Below are 19142 nucleotides of genomic sequence, written 5' to 3' on the forward strand. Positions count from 1 at the left end.
TTTTTACCTCTGGGTTAGAAAGAGCCTTTTGAGTTACAGAATTAATGAATGTTTTAGTTGAAATTTACAATGCTTAGATACAATTTTTTTTAATTCAAGAGTTTCTTGGAAATATTGAGATGCGACGGTAGCTTGCCAGGACACCAAAACTGAACTTTAAACTTTCTGTATTTTCATAAGTTTCATTGTTGTCGAATTTCTTTTCTTCCCTCAAGCGAGGCTGCCCTTCTTTTTGCTTCTTCCACGTGTTTTCCACATTTTTCTTTAATTCCTGATAAACGCGCACAGCGTTTTTCTTCAGCCTCAGTTAGACTTTGCTTCACTCTCTCTTCAAGCTCGTCCGCTTTCTTTTGCTGCTCCGCACGGATTAATTCAATCTAGAAATTTTAAAAGTGCAATTATGTTTCAATAATAATGTACTCATGGAGCGCGCCGATTGACAATCGCGATATGGGTATCCACTAATCCACTAAAATTCGCCCAAGTACATACTTCTGTCTTCGCTTTTCCTAGTATCCCTAGCAAAAAGCGATGATTTTCTCTGAAGGAAATTTGCCGTAAAAATGTATTACATTCGCTATTTTAAAAATATTTCGAAAATTTCTCAAAACCATGACGCGCAAACAGACGATACGAGTATTAATAAAGAACACAATTACAATTTACGATTATAAACTCGGGGTATTTTTACGATTATAAAGTCAGGTTAAATCTAGCAGCGCAGGTTTTCAGGAGAATGGAAATTAAATTTCTGCCATGTGTTAACTAGGAGGATTGTGTCAAAAAAGCTTTTTACTAGCAATTTATCCAGAATGATACCATCCACAAAAATTATCAATCTGTTTACCTTCTCACAAGGGGCTTTTGCTTTCTCAATTATTGATTTTTTGTTCGCTTCACGATTTTGCTCGGCTATCTTCAGCAGCGTAGCAAGCCTAGCTTCAGTTTGTTTGACTTTACTCTGCACCAAAGCATCGTGTATTTTCTTTGCTTCTTGAGCTCTAAGTGAGAAATGGAGGACATTTAACACAGACTTTGACAGCAATGTCTCATAATTTTATTTGCTAAAAATGTTTTCCTCGGTATAAAAGTTTCCGCGCGAAAATTATTCTCCTTAATGCTTTGCGTCCCCATGGTTTTTCCCTGATGTCAAAGCTACTAGCGCTAAATTGACAATCATATAGTATAGTGGCTTCATTGCGCGCGTCAGAAGCAGGATGGCACGGATTTTCCTTGTGCATATGCCCCAACTGCCACCTGATGCTACACGACAACGCAAAGAATCTCTCACCTGAGTTCTCTCGCTTTGCGTTTCTCCTCCAATTCTCTTTGTTGCGCAGACATCTTCTCCTCGACAACTAACGTCTTTTTCTGCACTTTATCTAAAATTTGTTTTTGTTGGGTTTCGATAGATTCGATGATTTGCCTTCGGGCGTTTTTAATCTTCTCTCCCTTTTGTTTTTGTTTTTGTTGCACAACAAAATCCTTGTTCTAGATTGAAAATGAAACTGCTGGTTATAATGTTTTAATTGTGAAAGATACATTGGCTGTCACAAACAGATCTCTTTCTAATTAATGAGGACCATGCAGCAGTCTATCTCGAAGACCTTCTATTTCAAACTTATCCCGATACCAGACGATGCGTTGCACGATCGAGATTCGTCAATTTGTGTGCCAAGGACACCGCCAAAATTAGTAACTGCAAAAACTAGTATAGATACCTTTTGTTAACCTCATACACTAGAAGTATTACTTTTCACCATAGGACAGCGAGAAATTAAAATCGATCTCCTTGGCAATGCTTATTTCTCGCGTTATGATGCATTGGCGCGAAAATAAAACACTGAAACACGAATTTATTAGTAATAGAACTATTTCCTACTCTCTTTCTTTCTTCTGCAGATTTATGCTTCTCTATAAGTTTTTCTTTCGAAGAAGGCGAGGGCGAATATTCTGGAATAACTTTACTAGCAGAGGGAGGTTTTATCAGCACATCGTAAGCCAGTCCGTGCGGAGATTTTTGAACTGAAATAAGAAATTCAATTTAAGTTCAAAACCGTTGTAACCTTTGATCGTGCTTTCAAAAAACTTGCTCAAACTTAAAATCTCAAGGTGACCGTCCCGATTGTTGTAACACAACAACAAAGATGGAGAGAAATATCTCTACGATGGAGCGTGGCACATATATGTATACATATAGAAGGGTCATGAGTTGAGAGAGCTGTTGTATGATATACAAATGTGTTGCTTTTTAGTTCCTCCCCTACAATATAAAACTTCAGAAAAGATACAAGATACCTTTGGGCAACTTCGTTCCCAGGGCATTTGCCTTGTTGATGAAGTTGATGCCACTCCGTAATAACGGCTCAGGGATGAGACCTAGTATGAGGTTGACCCTGAGAATGAGGTTGCCCTTGGGGACGAGGTACTTACAAAATAGCTTTGATTATGTTTCGCAATTCACGGTACGCAGTCGTTCGTTACAAAACAGCTTTGCTACAAACCCTCTAAAAGTTATATATTATGCAAAATGTTCCTCCTTTCACAGGCTATTTACAATCAATCGTCCTACCTTGTTCCGGCGACAGCTTGAATGGCGGTACAAGTGTGGTTGCTTGGTTTGGTGTAGATTTCATTTCGCTAGCTGGAATTAAAATCAGATTTTTAAGGGTTCTATTGTACATGAGTGGGTAATTTTCTCATCAATAAAGAGGGGAAATATGCTTACAATTACAAAGAAATATATTCGCGAAAATTAATTGCATTGGTACGGAAATACTGAAAATACTGCAGAAACAATGAAATAGAAGTTTGTTTTATCAAGAAAATGGGACATAAAAAACAAAGTAGTTTTAAATAACTTTTGTATGTTAGCTTAGTTTTTAGGTCTAACAGGACAAAATCAGCCCTTTTTGCCTGATAATAAAAATCGTCTGTCATGATTGGTAGAGACTTGTAGGGAGAGTGCGTTGCGCTCACAATTACACGCATTTTTTTAAATAAGAAACCCGTTTATACGAAATTAAAGGCTCCAGCTTCCAAAAAATAAAAAAAATTCAGTAATGGATTTTTTACGCTGCAAAAAATAAAGAAACTAATAAAAATAATTTTCTGTGAAATATATTTTTATAAACATTTTGTAGCTACATAAGTTTGTGTGATTAAATAACGTAGAGAGTAGTAAGTAGTAAAAAAAATAAAACCAAAGAAGAAACTTTCAGTACTAAAATTGGTGAAAACTGCCAGTACTAGAGCCTTTTACTGGTTTCGTAAAGAAATTCTTTGTTGTTTTCCATGCACATTTAAGAAATCAAGTCAAATTAAGAAGTCAGTCAATCCACTCAAATAACTACACAATCGCCTTAGAAACCGTCAAATATGTGTACAGGCCTTTAAAGGCTGTAATATGGCATTTTGACTCCTAATAAAAGCCTTACACCTAAATCACGTGGTTCCACCCGTCCAGGCAGGTGGCAATTGGTCTAGTTCTTCCAGTCTTAATGGGTAGTCCATTGAGACAGGAAGGACTACACCAATTGCCACATCACAAATTGCTTTACTTGCCGCCATTGCCTTATAAAACCGTCAACTACGTGCACAGGCCTCTAAAGGCTGTGATATGGCCTTTTGCAGCCTAATAAGGGCCTTACACGTAAATCAGGCAGTTTCACGTGCCCAGGCAGGTCGCAATAGACCACTTTCCGCGTGAAGCAGTTGTTTTGATTTGATTTTGAAAACAATGGGCATGCGCGCACTTTTGTGTAGGTAAAAAAGGAGGAGTCGCACAGGGTAAAATGGTGAACATTAGAGATTTTTGGGGTAGCATAAGATCCAAGAGGAACTGGAATTAAATTTTAACTATATTCTTTTAATTCTTCTTAAGAAAATTCATTAATTTTAAGCGAATATTTCTTTTTTGGATGGATTTTTTTATTACTGTGGTATGTTAATATATTTTCTCCCTACTGAAATGCTTGCGCATGTGCAAAAGGACTGCAAACTTTTAAACTTTTGTAAACATTGGCAAGTCATCTATTGGTCTAGTCCTTTCGCTCTTAATAGACTACGACGTACGAAGTCGTTTTCATTGGCGCCAATCCTTACAGCAAAAATTCTCTCGAAAATTAAGGATGTATCACAGAATAGGACACTTTGTTTTCAACCCATTGTGAGGAAAACACACAACATTGTTTGAATTCCTCCACAGGACAAAAAATTGTTTTATATGGGTACTAGCTAAAATTAATTAATTTTATTCCTATCACTTTTTATCAAATTAGTGATTGGACAATTCAAAGGTTTGGTTTGATTCAAATTCAACGAAATAACTCAGTTTGTTGTGTATTAATAAGACATGTTTAAAATATATATGTGTATTTTGTTAAAATATATATATTTTAAACATGTCTTATTAATACACATTTACTATGGCGAAAAGGAAACTACTCAATTTGTTGTGTTTTGACTTAGCTGATATTGGACATTTAAAAACATGTTTTAAAAGAACAGCATGCAAAAAAAGATTTCAAAGAAACTGCCTATAACAAATATATGTCCTGTATTTTAACGACTCGAGTCCAGGGCTTCACAAACAGCAACAATATCAAACACAAAGAGTCAAAATGCGGAATATAGCTAGTTAGGTAGGAGAATTTAAGGCATTTTACAATGGTAACGAAATATCAGACAAACATTTGTTCTACAGCAAATAACAAAATGCTTACTGCGAAAAATATTTTTCACATATTTTATATGCAAGCTCTTTTAATAAATTGACTCTTGAGAACATCTAGAGCTAGCTTGATAAATCAGTATTAAAATCAGAAATTCCCTGCAACCATGAAATACGATTGATATATTTATTACCAGACGTTTTTTTATTTAAAATGTTCTAAAAAAAATTCTCACCGCTACTTGATTTGACCTCGAAGACTTGACTGTAAAGTTTATAAAGACTTTTCCACCGTACACACTTTCTACCATGCGCAGAAACCGTAAACACAGTTACAAAAGGTTTGACATATTCGAATCGTAATCGAATGCCCAAAATGCTATTTAATGAAGTCATTACATTGACTCTTCATCGTAGATACTTTTTTAAATAACAACTTTGGAGCTTTCTTTTAAGGCGTTGCACACACACAAAACGCGCATAAGATAAAAAACACAAAACGCACAGTTTAAAAAATAAAAGAATTGAATAAAATCGTGGTGTGACACTTCAGAAAGTTAGTTAATACCAACAAAGTTAGAGGACCAACTGCTTTGTTAATAAAGAAAAACCTTTACGGGACAAAATTTGCGGTTTCGGGCTCGTCGTCAGGCTGCGCCCAAGTTTATTTATAATTTTAATATGAGGTGAATGAACTCTCAGGAAAATTTTCTACCCGACGAATAAGTTTATAATACAACGAGTATACATTGCTATATATACTTTTCAATTTCAACGAATTCAATTTTATAAGGTGAGCTGTCTCATATTTGGCGGAGTAAAATGTATTTTTATGTTTATTTAATAAATTTTCTTATTTTTAAATAATCCCTTCTCCCCGAACAAACGACCAGTACAAAATTCTAAAATTTTGAAGCGCCCGGCATTGAACGATAAATTTCTTATGTGAAAGTTAAAAGTTCCTTTTCATAATAGTCAGTTTGTTTTAAAGGCATAACAACCCGCTAGGCGATATGTTGGTTGTCAAGTAATGGTTTCAACTTTTCATCAACATCATTGCTGTACGCCTGGTTCTGTTCGCCTGTTGTGTTCAAGTGTTGAAACGACGATTTAGATGATATTGTTGTTTCTGTCGCAGCTGTTGTCATTGTTGTTGTTGTTGTTGTTGTTGTTGTTGTTGTTGTTGCTGTTGCTGTTGTTGTAGATAATGATTCTGTTGTTGCTGCTGGCGATTGTATCGGTGTTGTTCCTTTTCTACTCGATGTCAATTTTCCATTGATCGTGTAAAAGTGAAGGAAAAGATGTAGACAAAACCCTAAGTGGAGAGGTGATCCACATTTATACACCGTCATGAACAGAATATTCATCTCTGAATTCTTAGCAAACGTCTCGATAATCCCAGTATAAGCATCGATGATTGTATTGAGAAACACCGATAGAAACGCCAACATAAGTAATGGAACTAGGAAGTGATTTATTTTCTTTCGTTTCATTTCACTTGTGCAAGCAGAGTACATATCGACTTTCACAAACACATAAATTTGATACACGATTGATAAGGGCTTGCACCAAAACTTAATAGCATTCCAGCAGAGATAGTCATATTGTTTTGTGTTATTAGGGATTCTTCGTGAACGTGCAGCCCATGTTGATGTCATTGTACCTTTAAGACACCAAAATATCATCCCACATATTCCCATTGAAGCCATTAAGATGTCGATGCCAACTGAAAATAGAGTGTGGTTTGCAATCTGTGCACTTTTCACCTGGATATAGAAACATGAACTTATTAAGTGCATGCAAAAGCGTTTAAGCAAAATAAAATTCCTTTAACTATTTGTGTTTAAAATCAAAACCTATTTCGTACAAAGACGGGCAGATTAAGGTATCAAAGAAGCAATTGCAGAAGATGATTTGCAAATTGGAAGAAAAATCTAAGTGTAAAGCACATTACATTTTAATATGGTGCTTTCAAGAACATTTGATGTTATGTGTAATATCCTTCATTATTTTCACTTAAAATATTAAGCTTACTTATCACCCGAGTAAGCGTCCCCCGACGCTTATTATTCCGAGAGAAAAAAATTGGTGAGGTAAGATTTAAGCATAATGGACAAACCTTTTGAACAACGAAGAAGCCGCAAATTATTGTTGTAAAATCTGCAATGATACCAAATATGTTTGTCCACGGTCCTAAGTAACTGTATTGAAGACCGTTTATGATTTGAAGACCAAGAAGCACCATACCACACAGGAAACCTCCTCCAGCTAGCAAAGATGTGTCATGTTTAAACTCTTCAGATGCTTCCACACTATCATGGTCAAGCTCGTCTGCAGGAGTATATGGACGACAGGCGGTTGCTTCGTCGTTTTGTTTTTCACGGATGTAACCGTCTATTTTTATGGCATGCTCAACGAAGAGGATGCAGCATAAAAGTCGATAGTCTATCAACAATGCGGCATACCCTGACGAAAAAATGCTGTAACTGTCACTTAGGATACTTTTTATGAAATGATCCCCTTGTATATCGGCAATCATTATTGATTCGAGCCACATTGAAAAGTTGAATAAAGCAACGATCTTCAAATACCAAGATGCACCACAACATTTATTTTGGCGGGAACTTTGTATTGTAAACTATATTTATACAACCAAGCTTGACAAAGTTTTTGAAGAAAGCCAGATAAGAGAAGAATTGAAGCAATATAATCATTTGCTACGAGTGAACCAATGAGTAGAAACAATTCAAGCAAGACAACAAATTTGGTTATGGTCCATAAAAAGTCTGCAATATTTTCATGACCATGACCCAACACTCTCAGATCTCCTGCACTGCGCCTTATGTCAAAAAAGAAAAAGCTGGCGACAAATGTAACACCAATTCCAAATATAAACACAACGATAGTTGTTGAGATTGAGTACGTTAAATTCTCAGATTCTTGATACGATAAATCCGCTATGGTCGATATAAAAAAAGCGAAAAAAATCAATCCCATGTTGCAATGCACGCCAAGATCTTTTTTATCTCCATACGCATATAAAATTAGAACCGCAGTCAGCAGAGTGTACGAAAGAATATACAATATGGAGAACAGCACAGTCGCCTGGAAGTTAACATCTGGCGAGATATTGCATAATGTTGAATTATCAGTCATATTTCTCACAGTGCTGTTCATCATAGGGTCTACCAAACATTTTGCTACCTCCATGTTTGATACCTGAACGATATGCCTAACGAAATAATAACAATGCTTTTAAGAGTGCACGTGGAACAACAAAGAACATTGTAAGAAAAGAAAAACGATTCTAAATAGTTTGTTTAAACGTCAAACATAGAGACATATATAACTATGGTAATAAAAAGTTTTTTTATAGTTATGAAGTTTAAAAAACCCGACATGCATCTTACCAGTAACTCACCTCCCAGTGCACTAAAGAGTTTAAGTTGCTTAATCCAGCCTTTCTTTTGTAGCATGTAGAAAAACACACTGGAATTCTTAAAAACAAACTTTAAAACGTTCTAAGAACACAACAAGACAGCTTTAATGTTGACATTGTAAATAATGACATTTTTTATATCTTTATAAAGCCCATTAAAATGACTTGGAATGGCTGTACAACCTCGTTTCGAGATTTCACTTTCTTTGTTTCACTACGTGTCATAACAGATAGCAACATGTTGAAATAAGCGATAGGGACGAGGTTAGTAACATTGGAAATAACAACGATAGAGCACAGGCTGGACGTGTTAGGCGAATTTTTTCCTTGAAAATTATATTTCTCACCTCGTCCCAGGCCTTGTTAGTTTTTTCATATTTAGACGCAACCTACATAAACCGTAAAAAGTGCTGACGAGGTTGCATTTAGTTGAAATTTGACTTATTCTAAAATTGTTACACTTAGAAAAAAGAGTTGCAGAAGACTTCAATAACGACGTCTATTAACAAGCCTGGATGTTTATATTACATGTTTCAAAACCTTCGTTTACCCAGATTTTCTAGACTGATTTATTCCAGGCTGTATTTTAAAATATACATTTATTTGTCCCTTTATCAATAAATTTTTATTTTTTTTAAAGCATTCCAAATAAAGTGGACATATCATTTTAAGGAGGTGAGCGCTGGGGACGAGTTTCTTTAGACTGAGGAATAGTAATTTCAGAGCGTTAATGCTGAGACTGTCGCTCATTGACATCTCCATTATTTTTTAATCTAATCCTTTGTTTTTCCGTGAATTTATCCAGTAATAGCACAATGAGGGAGAGTAATTATATTAAAATAGTTTCACTGTGGTTAATCGTTTCATTCTTAGAACACTTTTATTTTCGGAGAAAGAAAAACTAACAAAGAGTAGTTTAAAAAAACATATGTGGATTTCTAAACGGAAACGTTGATAAAATACACAACATCGCAGTAACATACCAAGAGCCAAGTACAGTTTTCAATTTGCTTCACATAATCAGCAATTCAACTTTTTTAGCAAGATGAAGTATTTGATCGCATCCTGTATACAGAACATGTCCTCTAATTCTTCTTCCGATGTATGTAACTTTAAAACCGACGTTGCTTTGGAAACCAGTATGCTGTTTTCTGGTTTGTCCATCGTGTCGCTTGTTTTAATGTCAGCTATACTGTATTTGTACTCAAAAGGGAACAAGAAATCTTTGGGAAACGAATGCAATCTTGGGATGCTGTTCTTTTCAATTTTAGTAACGGTGACGGCTGACTTGTCTTATCAAGAAGTACAAAGAAAAACGTACTTTATTTATGAGATTGTCGTAATTTTTGTATTCGGAATCGGCATCATATGTTATGGAGCGTACACATTTTTCGACATAAGACGTCAAGACGACGACATAAAAGCGATAGGTGAAGGTAATCCCCATATGTCGTTTTTTACTTGGATAATTACATTACTGTTAGCCGTTCTAGAATTATTTTTATTCATTGGTGCTTTGATTGAGAATGATTTTCTCTCAGCGCTTTTAATCATGGCAGAACTGATTCAAAAACTTTTGCAGGCTGGATTGTACCATTTTGATTTACGTCACAGAATTCCTGCCAAAAACAAAGAATGTGGTGCATCATGGTATCTAAAAATTATTGCCCTGTTTAATTTTTCCATGTGGCTGGAATCAATAATGGTAGCAGATAAAGTTGGAGAAAAAATAGTAAAAGATGTTCTAAAAGGGGGTTACAGTGTGTTTGCATCTATTCACGCCGCCATGTTGATAGATTATCGTCTGCTTTTGTGTATGCTATTCATTGAGCATTCTCTTGTCATTGATCATCGACTTGCACAAAATGAAAACAAAAATAAATCAAGAACATGCAGCCCTCTGGAAGAACTTACATTTCCATCTTTGGAGAAGGAAGAGATATTTAAAGTTGAGACATCTAGACTTGCAGGATTGGGGTTCATATGTGGTATGTGTCTAGCTGCATTGCAGTTAATCAATGCTCTGCAGTACACTGAATATCTTGGTCCTTGGACAGGCTTATTCGGCATTTCAGCTGATATTATTGTTGCTATCTGCGTCGGATTTCTTATAAGACAAGTATGTTTTATTTCGGCCCAACTAACTTCATTCAGGTGCTTTCTGTTATGAATATTTTAGTTGTATATTAACTTAAGGGATTATATTTTCGCGTTAATTAAATTTCACGTATTTACGAAATGCGTGAAATTTTGTTCGTGAATTTTTATCACTTTTTGCAATTCTAGAAATTAGTTTTTTAGCGAAATCAAACTTTCTTTGGATTATGTTTTTATGGATTTGTACAGTTTTATTCATAAAAGCTAGTTTTACCCAGTACAATTTAAACGCTACCTAGGAGGCATTACATTACAATATTAAATTCAAGTGGCGAATCGACACAAAAAGTAGCGAGTCGACAAAAAAAATGTCGAATCGACACAAAAAGTGGCGAATCGACACAAAAAGTAGCGAATCGACAGAAAAAAAAGTAGCGAATCGACACAAAAAGTAGCGAATCGACACAAAAAGTAGCGAGTCGACACAAAAAGTAGCGAGTCGACAAAAAAATGGCGAATCGACACAAAAAGTGGCGAATCGACACAAAAAGTGGCGAATCGACAGAAAAAAAAGTAGCGAATCGACACATAAAGTAGCGAATCGACACAAAAAGTAGCGAGTCGACACAAAAAGTAGCGAGTCGACAAAAAAATGGCGAATCGACACAAAAAGTGGCGAATCGACACAAAAAGTAGCGAGTCGACAAAAAAAATGGCGAATCGACACAAAAAGTGGCGAATCGACACAAAAAGTAGCGAATCGACAGAAAAAAAAGTAGCGAATCGACACATAAAGTAGCGAATCGACACAAAAAGTGGCGAATCGACACAAAAAGTAGCGAGTCGACAAAAAAAATGACGAATCGACACAAAAAGTGGCGAATCGACACAAAAAATAGGACCGAGTTGACACAAAAGGTAGCTAATCGACACAAAAAGTAGCGAATCGACAGAAAAAAAGTAGCGAATCGACACATAAAGTAGCGAATCGACACAAAAAGTGGCGAATTGACACATAAAGTAGTGAGTCGACAAAAAAAAGTGGCGAATCGACACAAAAAGTAGCGAGTCGACACAAAACTAGCAAATCGACACAAAAAGTAGCGAATCGACAGAAAAAAAGGAGCGAGTCGACACAAAAGCTAGCTAATCGACACAAAAATTAGCGAATTGACAGAAAAAAAGTAGCGAGTCGACACATAAAGTAGCGAGTCGATTGTCGACATCAAGCGAACAAAAAAGCATGCCATTAGAATTGGCACTATTGAGCCACGGTAGAAATTTAATCCTCGCGAAATATTTTTAGCTTTACCCTCACCAAATTTAATTTTCGCAAAGTCTAAAAATTAGCTTCTTTTTTATACGCAAAATCGCAAACATAAATCCTCGCGAAAACTTATTCCTTTGAAGCTATGGCACCAATATGAAAATACTAGTCAGCGGCCCGTTGATAAATCCACGGGTTCGACCGTCCCTTATTTACCGCATTTCGTGTGTCTCACTACCGCGGTTACCATTTTGCTTGACAGGCAGACGTATACAGGTATTAGAATATGGATATTTATTTGAAACTTTACTTTAGGTTGGTACGTTGCCACTGTCAATAAAAAAACACAAAGAAAGGCTTCCACTGGGTGTTGATATTTTGGTGGTAGGGATGGGCACCATAGGGCTGATATTCTGGGTGTTAAAAGGTGCGATGGCTACGATTTGGGCTACGCGAGTTTCAGCTATTCCACAATCGCATCGTGAATACCAATACTTATGTTGGAATGGAACAAAAGCTTGCTTGAGACCTCTATCCATACTAATTCAAGTTTACTTCTTTGCGACTACCGACATTGAATCCTTAGTAAAAGTTCAAGTTAAAAAAAAAAGATCTAACCATTTTTTGATACCGTTCTTGATGATGGCTTTTCTTTCCGTGTTTTTAAATTCTCTAACCGACGTATACGACGGCTTGGTCGAAGAGTTAGCGGAAGAAGCAAATATGAGCATGATTGTGTTGGTTTTATACAAGTGCGGAGAGCCCATACATCTTGGATTCGCTCTTCACATGTTTGTTCATCTTTTTATTGTCAATAAAAAGCTTAAATCTGTCCCTCTTATGAGAAGATATGATCGCTTGTATGATGAAGCACACAGAACCAATCCCAGGCTTGAAGTCGACTATGACGATCATTCAGAACAACCGTTGGGTTCAGATCATCATGTTTACAATAAAAGACGACCGCTGCATCCGAAAAAATTCGTCACACAATGAATTTGAGGATTTATGTAAAGGTTGTCCAAACAAGATTCACGTTGCTCTTTGTAAATTAATTTTAGCTACACAGCAATAGATTCGAGGATTTTTTTTTTTTTTATCTTTACAGAAAATGTTTCAAAGGACATGTATTATACTAAAACAAGCACAGACAACAATACAAAGGTGACTTTTTGAGTACTAACCGTCCCTTTGCGTCCCATCGTCCTACGTTTTCGCAGAGTTAGAGAAGGAAGTGACTATTGTTAGTTTTCATGACGAGACACGAGACCATATCTGTATGACTTGCACCATTGTGTTATGCACAACTTATTTTGCATCAAACAATTACATAGATTGAACACACTATTAAAATAAAAATAGGTCTAGAAATTGAACTTTTATATTTTTGACAGAAAATAAAATTTGACCATCTATCCACTAAATGTTTGACGAGAGATTAAGTCTCCATAACCAAAATTCTTGGTAGTTCATGTCATGCGACATATAGCAGAATTCTTCAATTCTATTTAGTTGACAACATAGACGCGTTGAACGAGACTCTGCACAAGAGGGACATTCGATAACTGGAAACTCGAATAAGCGAGAGCTTTTCGCCGCTATCAAATTAATCAAAAAAGTGGTCTGGCAACGAGGTTCAGGTTGAGGCGAGGACAGTTTTACTTTACACTAAGTAAAAAGTAAATAAATCTAAATAAGAATAAAAGTAAATAATATAAAAAAAATTGTGAAAGATCGTAGTCGAATTTAATTTTAAAATGAAACTCATATGAATAATATGAAATGTAGATGTTTCCAAAACAATTTTTGGTTTTCACTTGAATATAACTATCGCAACGAATCAAATTTAAAAACAATTTCCAATCATACTCATTTCCAGGGTCTCTCAGTTATAAAATCTCCATATTTTATCTCAAAGAGCTTTGGGGACGAGTACCCCAGGTAAGGCGACCCTTAAAATCATTCTAAAAGTGAAACGGCCTTTGGATCGAGGATGACGATATTTACCGTTGGAAACCGATCTTTATAACGTCATTTATGTGCCGTTAAACCACAAAAGTTTGTAATAAGACAGATGTTTCGAAAACAAATTTCGTCGCACATGCATCATCACCTGATAACATCTGGCGATTAGCTCGGAAATCTGAAAACGAATAAGAGTGCAAAAATCGTGACAGAAAACATTTTAATTGACTTATTATTACACGTATGTGTTTTAACACAATATCTTCTGTCATAACAAAAGCACATGGAATACAAAAAAAACAATAATTAAAAAATAGTTTTTACCTCCCAGCGCGCAGAAGACATGTTCCGTTCGTGAGGGTTAAATTCATAATTAAACGTCAAAAAGTTATAATACTGACAAAAAATATTGCCGGCATCGCTGTGCATGATTTTGTCGGCGTTGTTTTAGACAAATTGTTCTCGAAAAAAGGTGCGTGTATCTAGAGAAGAAAACACAGGCCAAATTGCTAATTTACACGGGAAGACACTGAATTGACTTTCGCGTAACTATCTTCGTCTCTTCTTAGTAACAAATTTAAACAAATTCACTGCAAATTTGTCGTTGAGATCTGTTGTTTATATTTTAAGCCTTCATATTTCCCAGGGCTTTTTGTTTCTTAGGCGCTGTGCTTATTGATAGATTTTCTCGCCATCCGATATGCAAAAAGAGACAACAGGTCCTGGGATCGAGGTTGATATATTACGTGACGCCGCAGCTCGTCTATCTTAAAGTGCAGCCTTTAAAACAAACTAATAACGCTATTTTTTTAAAATCAATATCATTGATGATCTGTGGCTTGAAAACATACTCAGTAAACACTAACGTATCACGTGCAATATATCGTCTTTCAAACAAAAAAACATACAAAAACTCAAATTCATGAACTGCTTCCATGGTTACTCACTCAAATATTTTCTGTTATGTTTTGCTGACTAATATAGATCTGTTTGTTCTTGACGCGATTGACATATTTCGAATCACTATGAGTCACATGTTTTAAATAACATGCTAGCCGCACCATATAAGCTCGGATCACAAATCACAATGCGCTGTAACATTCCGCCATCATTGGTTGTGTTTACTTTGTTTTCTCATTTCCTGCCAATACAAAATGCAAAACTATTCTCCACCATTTTTATTTTATTCTCAAAGTTTTTTTAACCATAATTTTAAAATCTTTTATTATCGATCGATCATTCTATTACGATTCTGCTGCCTACAATAATTACGTCGTATTAAGTCCACTTTCGTCTGGCATGATATGTAGTGTTCTTGTCTACAAACGAAGCATAATGGATCCGGTGAAAAGTGTTGCTTCTTTAAACCAAGCTCTATGATAAGCTTTTCCAATAAAATATCATCTACGCTGTCCACATCAAAAAGATTTAACAAAGGATCACTCATTTTTAACAACGTTAGGTGAAGGGAAATAATCTATTCCCCTTCTTAACTCTTTATTAAACGAACTTTAATTACTTCTTCTGTCGATTCACGATCAATTCGGTCTCTGTGTGTGTGATCAGTCCGTCTGTGTGTTCACGAACTACGAAATTGAGTCAAATAAATATCGTGCAACGTTTCCAAGCGTGTTTGTTTATGACTGAGCTAGTTTAACTCTCGCGACCTCTCCATTAATCGCTCAAATAATGTGACGTAACAAACTACACGTTACTCATTTTCACTCTCCTGTATTAAACACTCTCCTCCTGGGATCTTAACAAAGTATAAATTAAACTTTATTTTACTTGTGTTTTTAATGAATTCAAAAAAACCTAAGAGGTAAAAGTAAGCAAAGTTATAATAATATATCAAATGGTGTGCCAAACAGTTTGTGAAAATACCAATGTCAAAAAAGCTCCACGAGGGAGATATAAATTTTAGTGAATATAATATTTGTTTCCTTCCATTGTTCTTTAAATGGAGAAGATAAGCGTGGCAAACTTGAAATTTAAATCAAACTATTTCTTAATAAGCTAAAACAGTGTGAATTCAACATATTTTTAACTATGTTTTTTTAATAATTTAAGAGAAAAACGATCCATTTTCATGATACGAATATATTTCCCGCATAAATTTATAATAAACGACATTGCTCTGATGTGGGCACATAATGACGGGCACATATAAATAATATATCAGGTATTCAAATTTGAATCATCACCTCAACTCAGAGCAAAGGATAATGTATTTTTAGAAGTCCAGATAAGTTTGTGTTATCGTTACGTGAACACATAACGGGGAAAGCCATCCTGTTTGAACTCCCTGTTGCGCAAATTATGGTTTTTATATAAATTGGTACCCTTTTTATTATAACTGATGGTTTTTTATTGCGTTTAATTATATTATTTTCGTGTCTTTGTCCAAATTATCAGTTTGACTTAGTTTTCATATCTTTACATATTAATAATTGGTTAATAGAAGGTCTGGGGTTGAACAAAGTTAAAAGTAAACAAAGAGGGTTCTGTATCAAAATACTTACCACTCTTAATATAGTAACGGGTATAAAAATAACCTTAACCTTCTTGGTACAAAGTTATTGACATTCTTGTCCTCAGAGCTCTTTGAGATAAACTTCGGTTTATCTCAAAGAGCTCTAGGGACAAAAATAAACCTCTATTCTTTTACAAGCATGAGTAAGACATGTCCATTTTCATAAATAATTAAAATCAACAAACAACTTTTCTTTTACAAAATTTTAGCTGATTAGTCATTTTGAGTCAGTGGATTTTTTATGGCATTTCTGTGTATTGTGTGGCTGCAAATTAACTGCAAAAAGAGTACGTCGTCTGGTTGCTATTTTGTGAGCGTATCAGCGGCAAAATACAACACGGGTCCTAGGTCATGTAGCGTTGGTTTTATCTTCATATATAAAAAGCTAAATGTCCTGGGATCGAAGTTGCGGCAAAAGGGTCAATTTGATTGTTTTAAACGACATTTAAATATACGAAATATATTATATATTATAGGACAACATCGGATAGCCATAATTTTAATATTTTTTATCTATCTTTTAAATAAAACATGAGTCTAAAGAAGAGATGATTTCTCAGTCTGTTAAATAGCAAAAAAAAACCAACAAATCCATGGAAAAATTATGAAAAACAAAATAATCGATTAAACGTTAACCTTTAGGTCCTGGAAATAAGGTTGGATCAAAAGTCTTTTCAGTCATTAAAATTTCAATTAACAAAACGGGTCAGTAAAATTAAGTGACTTAACCGATATTTTTGATACACAAAGTAAATTCTAACTTATTTTTAGCGTCTTTATAAATTTATTCCGGAGATGGTGCAATGTCGTTCGCAGGGTTTTTTAAACGCCAATATTTTTAAGAACTGGTGACAAAGATGGAAGATGGTGTACTTGTAGAGGAATTGGATTGTAATTAAAAAGGTTGCAGGTTCGAGTTTCATTTCGGTGCACATTAAATGAGGTTTTTCTGACTTAGTACCCAGGGCTCTTCCACGCTTTTGATATTATTCCGATAGGGCAGCCCTCCTGTGAGAATATGATAGGCGTAAAATAGCCCTGGGAACGATGTTGGGTTTTATCAGCATACATTTGTGGCCATATGACCGCGAACCGTCTTGCGTGGAAGAAAAACAAGTAAGAAGAATGTTTCACTTGTCTTTAATGGAATTCTTAATGGTGTTAACATTTCCGTTGCTTACTCTAAGGGATTGTTTCATTTGGCTTCATTTTTAGCGTTTAGCACAAAAGGCTCAAAAGCGCAAGAGATTTATTGTTAGCGCAATGCGCACGCGAACGGAAATCTATTTCAGAGGCTTACAATAAAGAAGTTTAGGGGGTGACACTTGGATTTCAGGGGATGGCAAGTCATACACAATAACCTTTTTATTGAAACACGTTGCACGACAAAGCGACGCAAAAATTGTTGCACACCACAATTACTTCGCCGTTGAAGAAGTACATTTTTCCCTAAAAAACAAATACAAATCTATAGCTGTTACAATGCCGTAGAATTTAAATATACGTGATTGCATATCCATAGGTTTAGCTAAAGTGACAGGACCACAGAGAAGACTGTAGTAGTCTTATCACAAGCTTCCAAAATCGTTTTAAATGTTTGTGTGATGAAAAAAAGAAAAAAAAACTGTAGGGCGTGTCAGAAGCTACTAGTTTATGGCTTCATTTTGATTTGGTCAAATCTTAAAAGAGTTTTCATTTCGTTATCAAGGATTTTGTTCCACAGTTTAGGTCCTCTACGAGTAATAGAGAACTCAGTGCTTTTATAACTAGTCCTACGTTGAAAAAAACTGTTACGTGAATTAAGATGAGGCAAGATGAAAATACATGTTGCTTACAAACGGGTTACCGAGGCAAAATATATCGAGACAAAATAGATAATTCTACAATTTGTCGCTTAAGTAGATGCATATGCTGTATACCAAATTCACACAGTGGAACTTGTCACATGTTAATGTTCAGAGTGGACTAAGAATCTAGTTTTTTTGCTGACGCCAGCAGTACAGTTTTTCACGGATATTGCTGCCTTCTTAGGCGCTGACGTGCGTTATTTCGTTGAGTTAAGGTTGAAAATACGATTACCAAATAATGAACGCTTTCCGCCTGGCTTAAGCTTGTTTAAAAATAGTGATTGCGCAGCTTTACAGATGCAGAACATTGGCCGTTTGACGTGTTTTCCTTATTTGAAAAATGACGATAAACCCGCTTTTCTTTCAAAATTTTTGTCCTAGATTGTTGGAATAAAACACGAACCAGATAGAGAAAAAATCTAGCGACCATAAAATAATAATAGCCTGGTTAAGAGCATTTTCTCTTTGGCTAAATGCAAAATTAGCTTAGAAGTAATTAAATTTCTTAAGGGAAACTGCACATTCAAATCAACCAATGAACGCAAAGCGCGTTTGCAATTGTTTATTTAGGTGAGTGGAAACATCCCTTGAAGCATCGAGCAAGGAGCAGTTTTTTCAAAGTGGTCATGAGAGTGACTTTTATAAAGTTACTAATCTATAGCGCCACTAGTATTTGGCTGTAAATAAACACGTTTCCTACGCAGCACTTTTCTTCACGAGCATACTCTTCCGATTTTTCGGTTTGTTTCCTCCAAGTTGGTGTTATGAATCTTGGAGTCTTTTTTTTTTCCTCCAAGGAAGAATCAACATCGAGTCAACTCGCTACGCGAGAATGACGTCATTTGTAATCCCAATGATGTCATTACATTCATTTTCTGTATTTTATATTGTTTAACCTCATCCCCCAAGCAACCTCGTCCCCAGGGGCTTTTACCTTTTTGACATCGGGACCGGCGGCGAAAAAACAACTTGTTTAGCCGTCAATTAAGCGCTAGCGGCTTTGAAATAGGCAACAAGCTCTGGGGACGAGGATGATCCCCCAACATATCTGCTTTACAACAGCGTTGCTCTTTCTGATCTGATGTATATCTTTTCTAAATTACTTTTTTTCCCAACGGAAATTATTGGCAAACATGACACCATCTTTAATCCCAGTGACGTCATTAATATAACTTTTCCTTTTCAAAATAATTTCTAACGATTCATTTTATAACACAACAGTCAAGGTCATAGCTTAAATATCACGAGAAAAACTCATTGTCACAGCGGCTGAAAAGTTTATTATTGTTATGAGTGACGTCATTTCTGCAATTTTTAGAAGC

The 19142-nt window shown here is 35.5% G+C and overlaps 3 protein-coding genes across 4 annotated transcripts; 1 reads left to right on the forward strand and 2 right to left on the reverse strand.

Annotated features, from left to right (window-relative positions):
• Positions 1–26: 26 nt before the first annotated feature.
• Positions 27–5083, reverse strand: LOC130636465 (tol-Pal system protein TolA-like). Its single transcript, XM_057446199.1, has 6 exons — positions 4909–5083; positions 2573–2644; positions 1883–2025; positions 1292–1491; positions 848–1001; positions 27–377 (listed from the first exon to the last, which is right to left on the reverse strand). The coding sequence occupies exons 1-6, from the start codon at positions 5066–5068 to the stop codon at positions 183–185; spliced, it is 924 nt and encodes a 307-aa protein (XP_057302182.1). The 5' UTR covers positions 5069–5083; the 3' UTR covers positions 27–182.
• A 144-nt stretch (positions 5084–5227) lies between these two features.
• Positions 5228–8244, reverse strand: LOC130636464 (uncharacterized). Of its 2 annotated transcripts, none has more exons than XM_057446197.1 (3): positions 8083–8244; positions 6792–7904; positions 5228–6438 (listed from the first exon to the last, which is right to left on the reverse strand). In XM_057446197.1, exons 2-3 carry the CDS (start codon positions 7227–7229, stop codon positions 5677–5679), a joined length of 1200 nt encoding a protein of 399 aa, XP_057302180.1. In that variant the 5' UTR covers positions 7230–7904; positions 8083–8244; the 3' UTR covers positions 5228–5676. The 2 variants fall into 2 exon arrangements, with proteins under 2 accessions (XP_057302180.1, XP_057302181.1); XM_057446198.1 differs by having other exon boundaries at positions 8094–8241.
• A 589-nt stretch (positions 8245–8833) lies between these two features.
• Positions 8834–12557, forward strand: LOC130636470 (uncharacterized). The gene is made up of 2 exons (XM_057446204.1): positions 8834–10230; positions 11791–12557. The coding sequence occupies exons 1-2, from the start codon at positions 9157–9159 to the stop codon at positions 12469–12471; spliced, it is 1755 nt and encodes a 584-aa protein (XP_057302187.1). The 5' UTR covers positions 8834–9156; the 3' UTR covers positions 12472–12557.
• Positions 12558–19142: the final 6585 nt, after the last annotated feature.

The sequence above is a fragment of the Hydractinia symbiolongicarpus genome, chromosome 3 (assembly GCF_029227915.1).
Source record: "Hydractinia symbiolongicarpus strain clone_291-10 chromosome 3, HSymV2.1, whole genome shotgun sequence".
In the NCBI taxonomy this organism is placed as follows: domain Eukaryota; kingdom Metazoa; phylum Cnidaria; class Hydrozoa; order Anthoathecata; family Hydractiniidae; genus Hydractinia; species Hydractinia symbiolongicarpus.

Bases quoted from the DNA above. Each gene is read 5' to 3' on its own strand.
- LOC130636465 (XM_057446199.1), bottom strand. From the start codon at position 5,068: ATGACTTCATTAAATAGCATTTTGGGCATTCGATTACGATTCGAATAT. The intron at 2,026-2,572 runs GTAGGACGATTG...TTCTTATTTCAG, and splicing joins CAAGCTGTCGCCGGAACAAG to TTCAAAAATCTCCGCACGGA. The intron at 378-847 runs GTAAACAGATTG...TAAAATTTCTAG, and splicing joins CAAAAGCCCCTTGTGAGAAG to ATTGAATTAATCCGTGCGGA.
- LOC130636464 (XM_057446197.1), bottom strand. From the start codon at position 7,229: ATGTGGCTCGAATCAATAATGATTGCCGATATACAAGGGGATCATTTC. The intron at 6,439-6,791 runs GTTTGTCCATTA...TTCTATATCCAG, and splicing joins GCTTCTTCGTTGTTCAAAAG to GTGAAAAGTGCACAGATTGC.
- LOC130636470 (XM_057446204.1), top strand. From the start codon at position 9,157: ATGAAGTATTTGATCGCATCCTGTATACAGAACATGTCCTCTAATTCT. The intron at 10,231-11,790 runs GTATGTTTTATT...ACTTTACTTTAG, and splicing joins TCGGATTTCTTATAAGACAA to GTTGGTACGTTGCCACTGTC.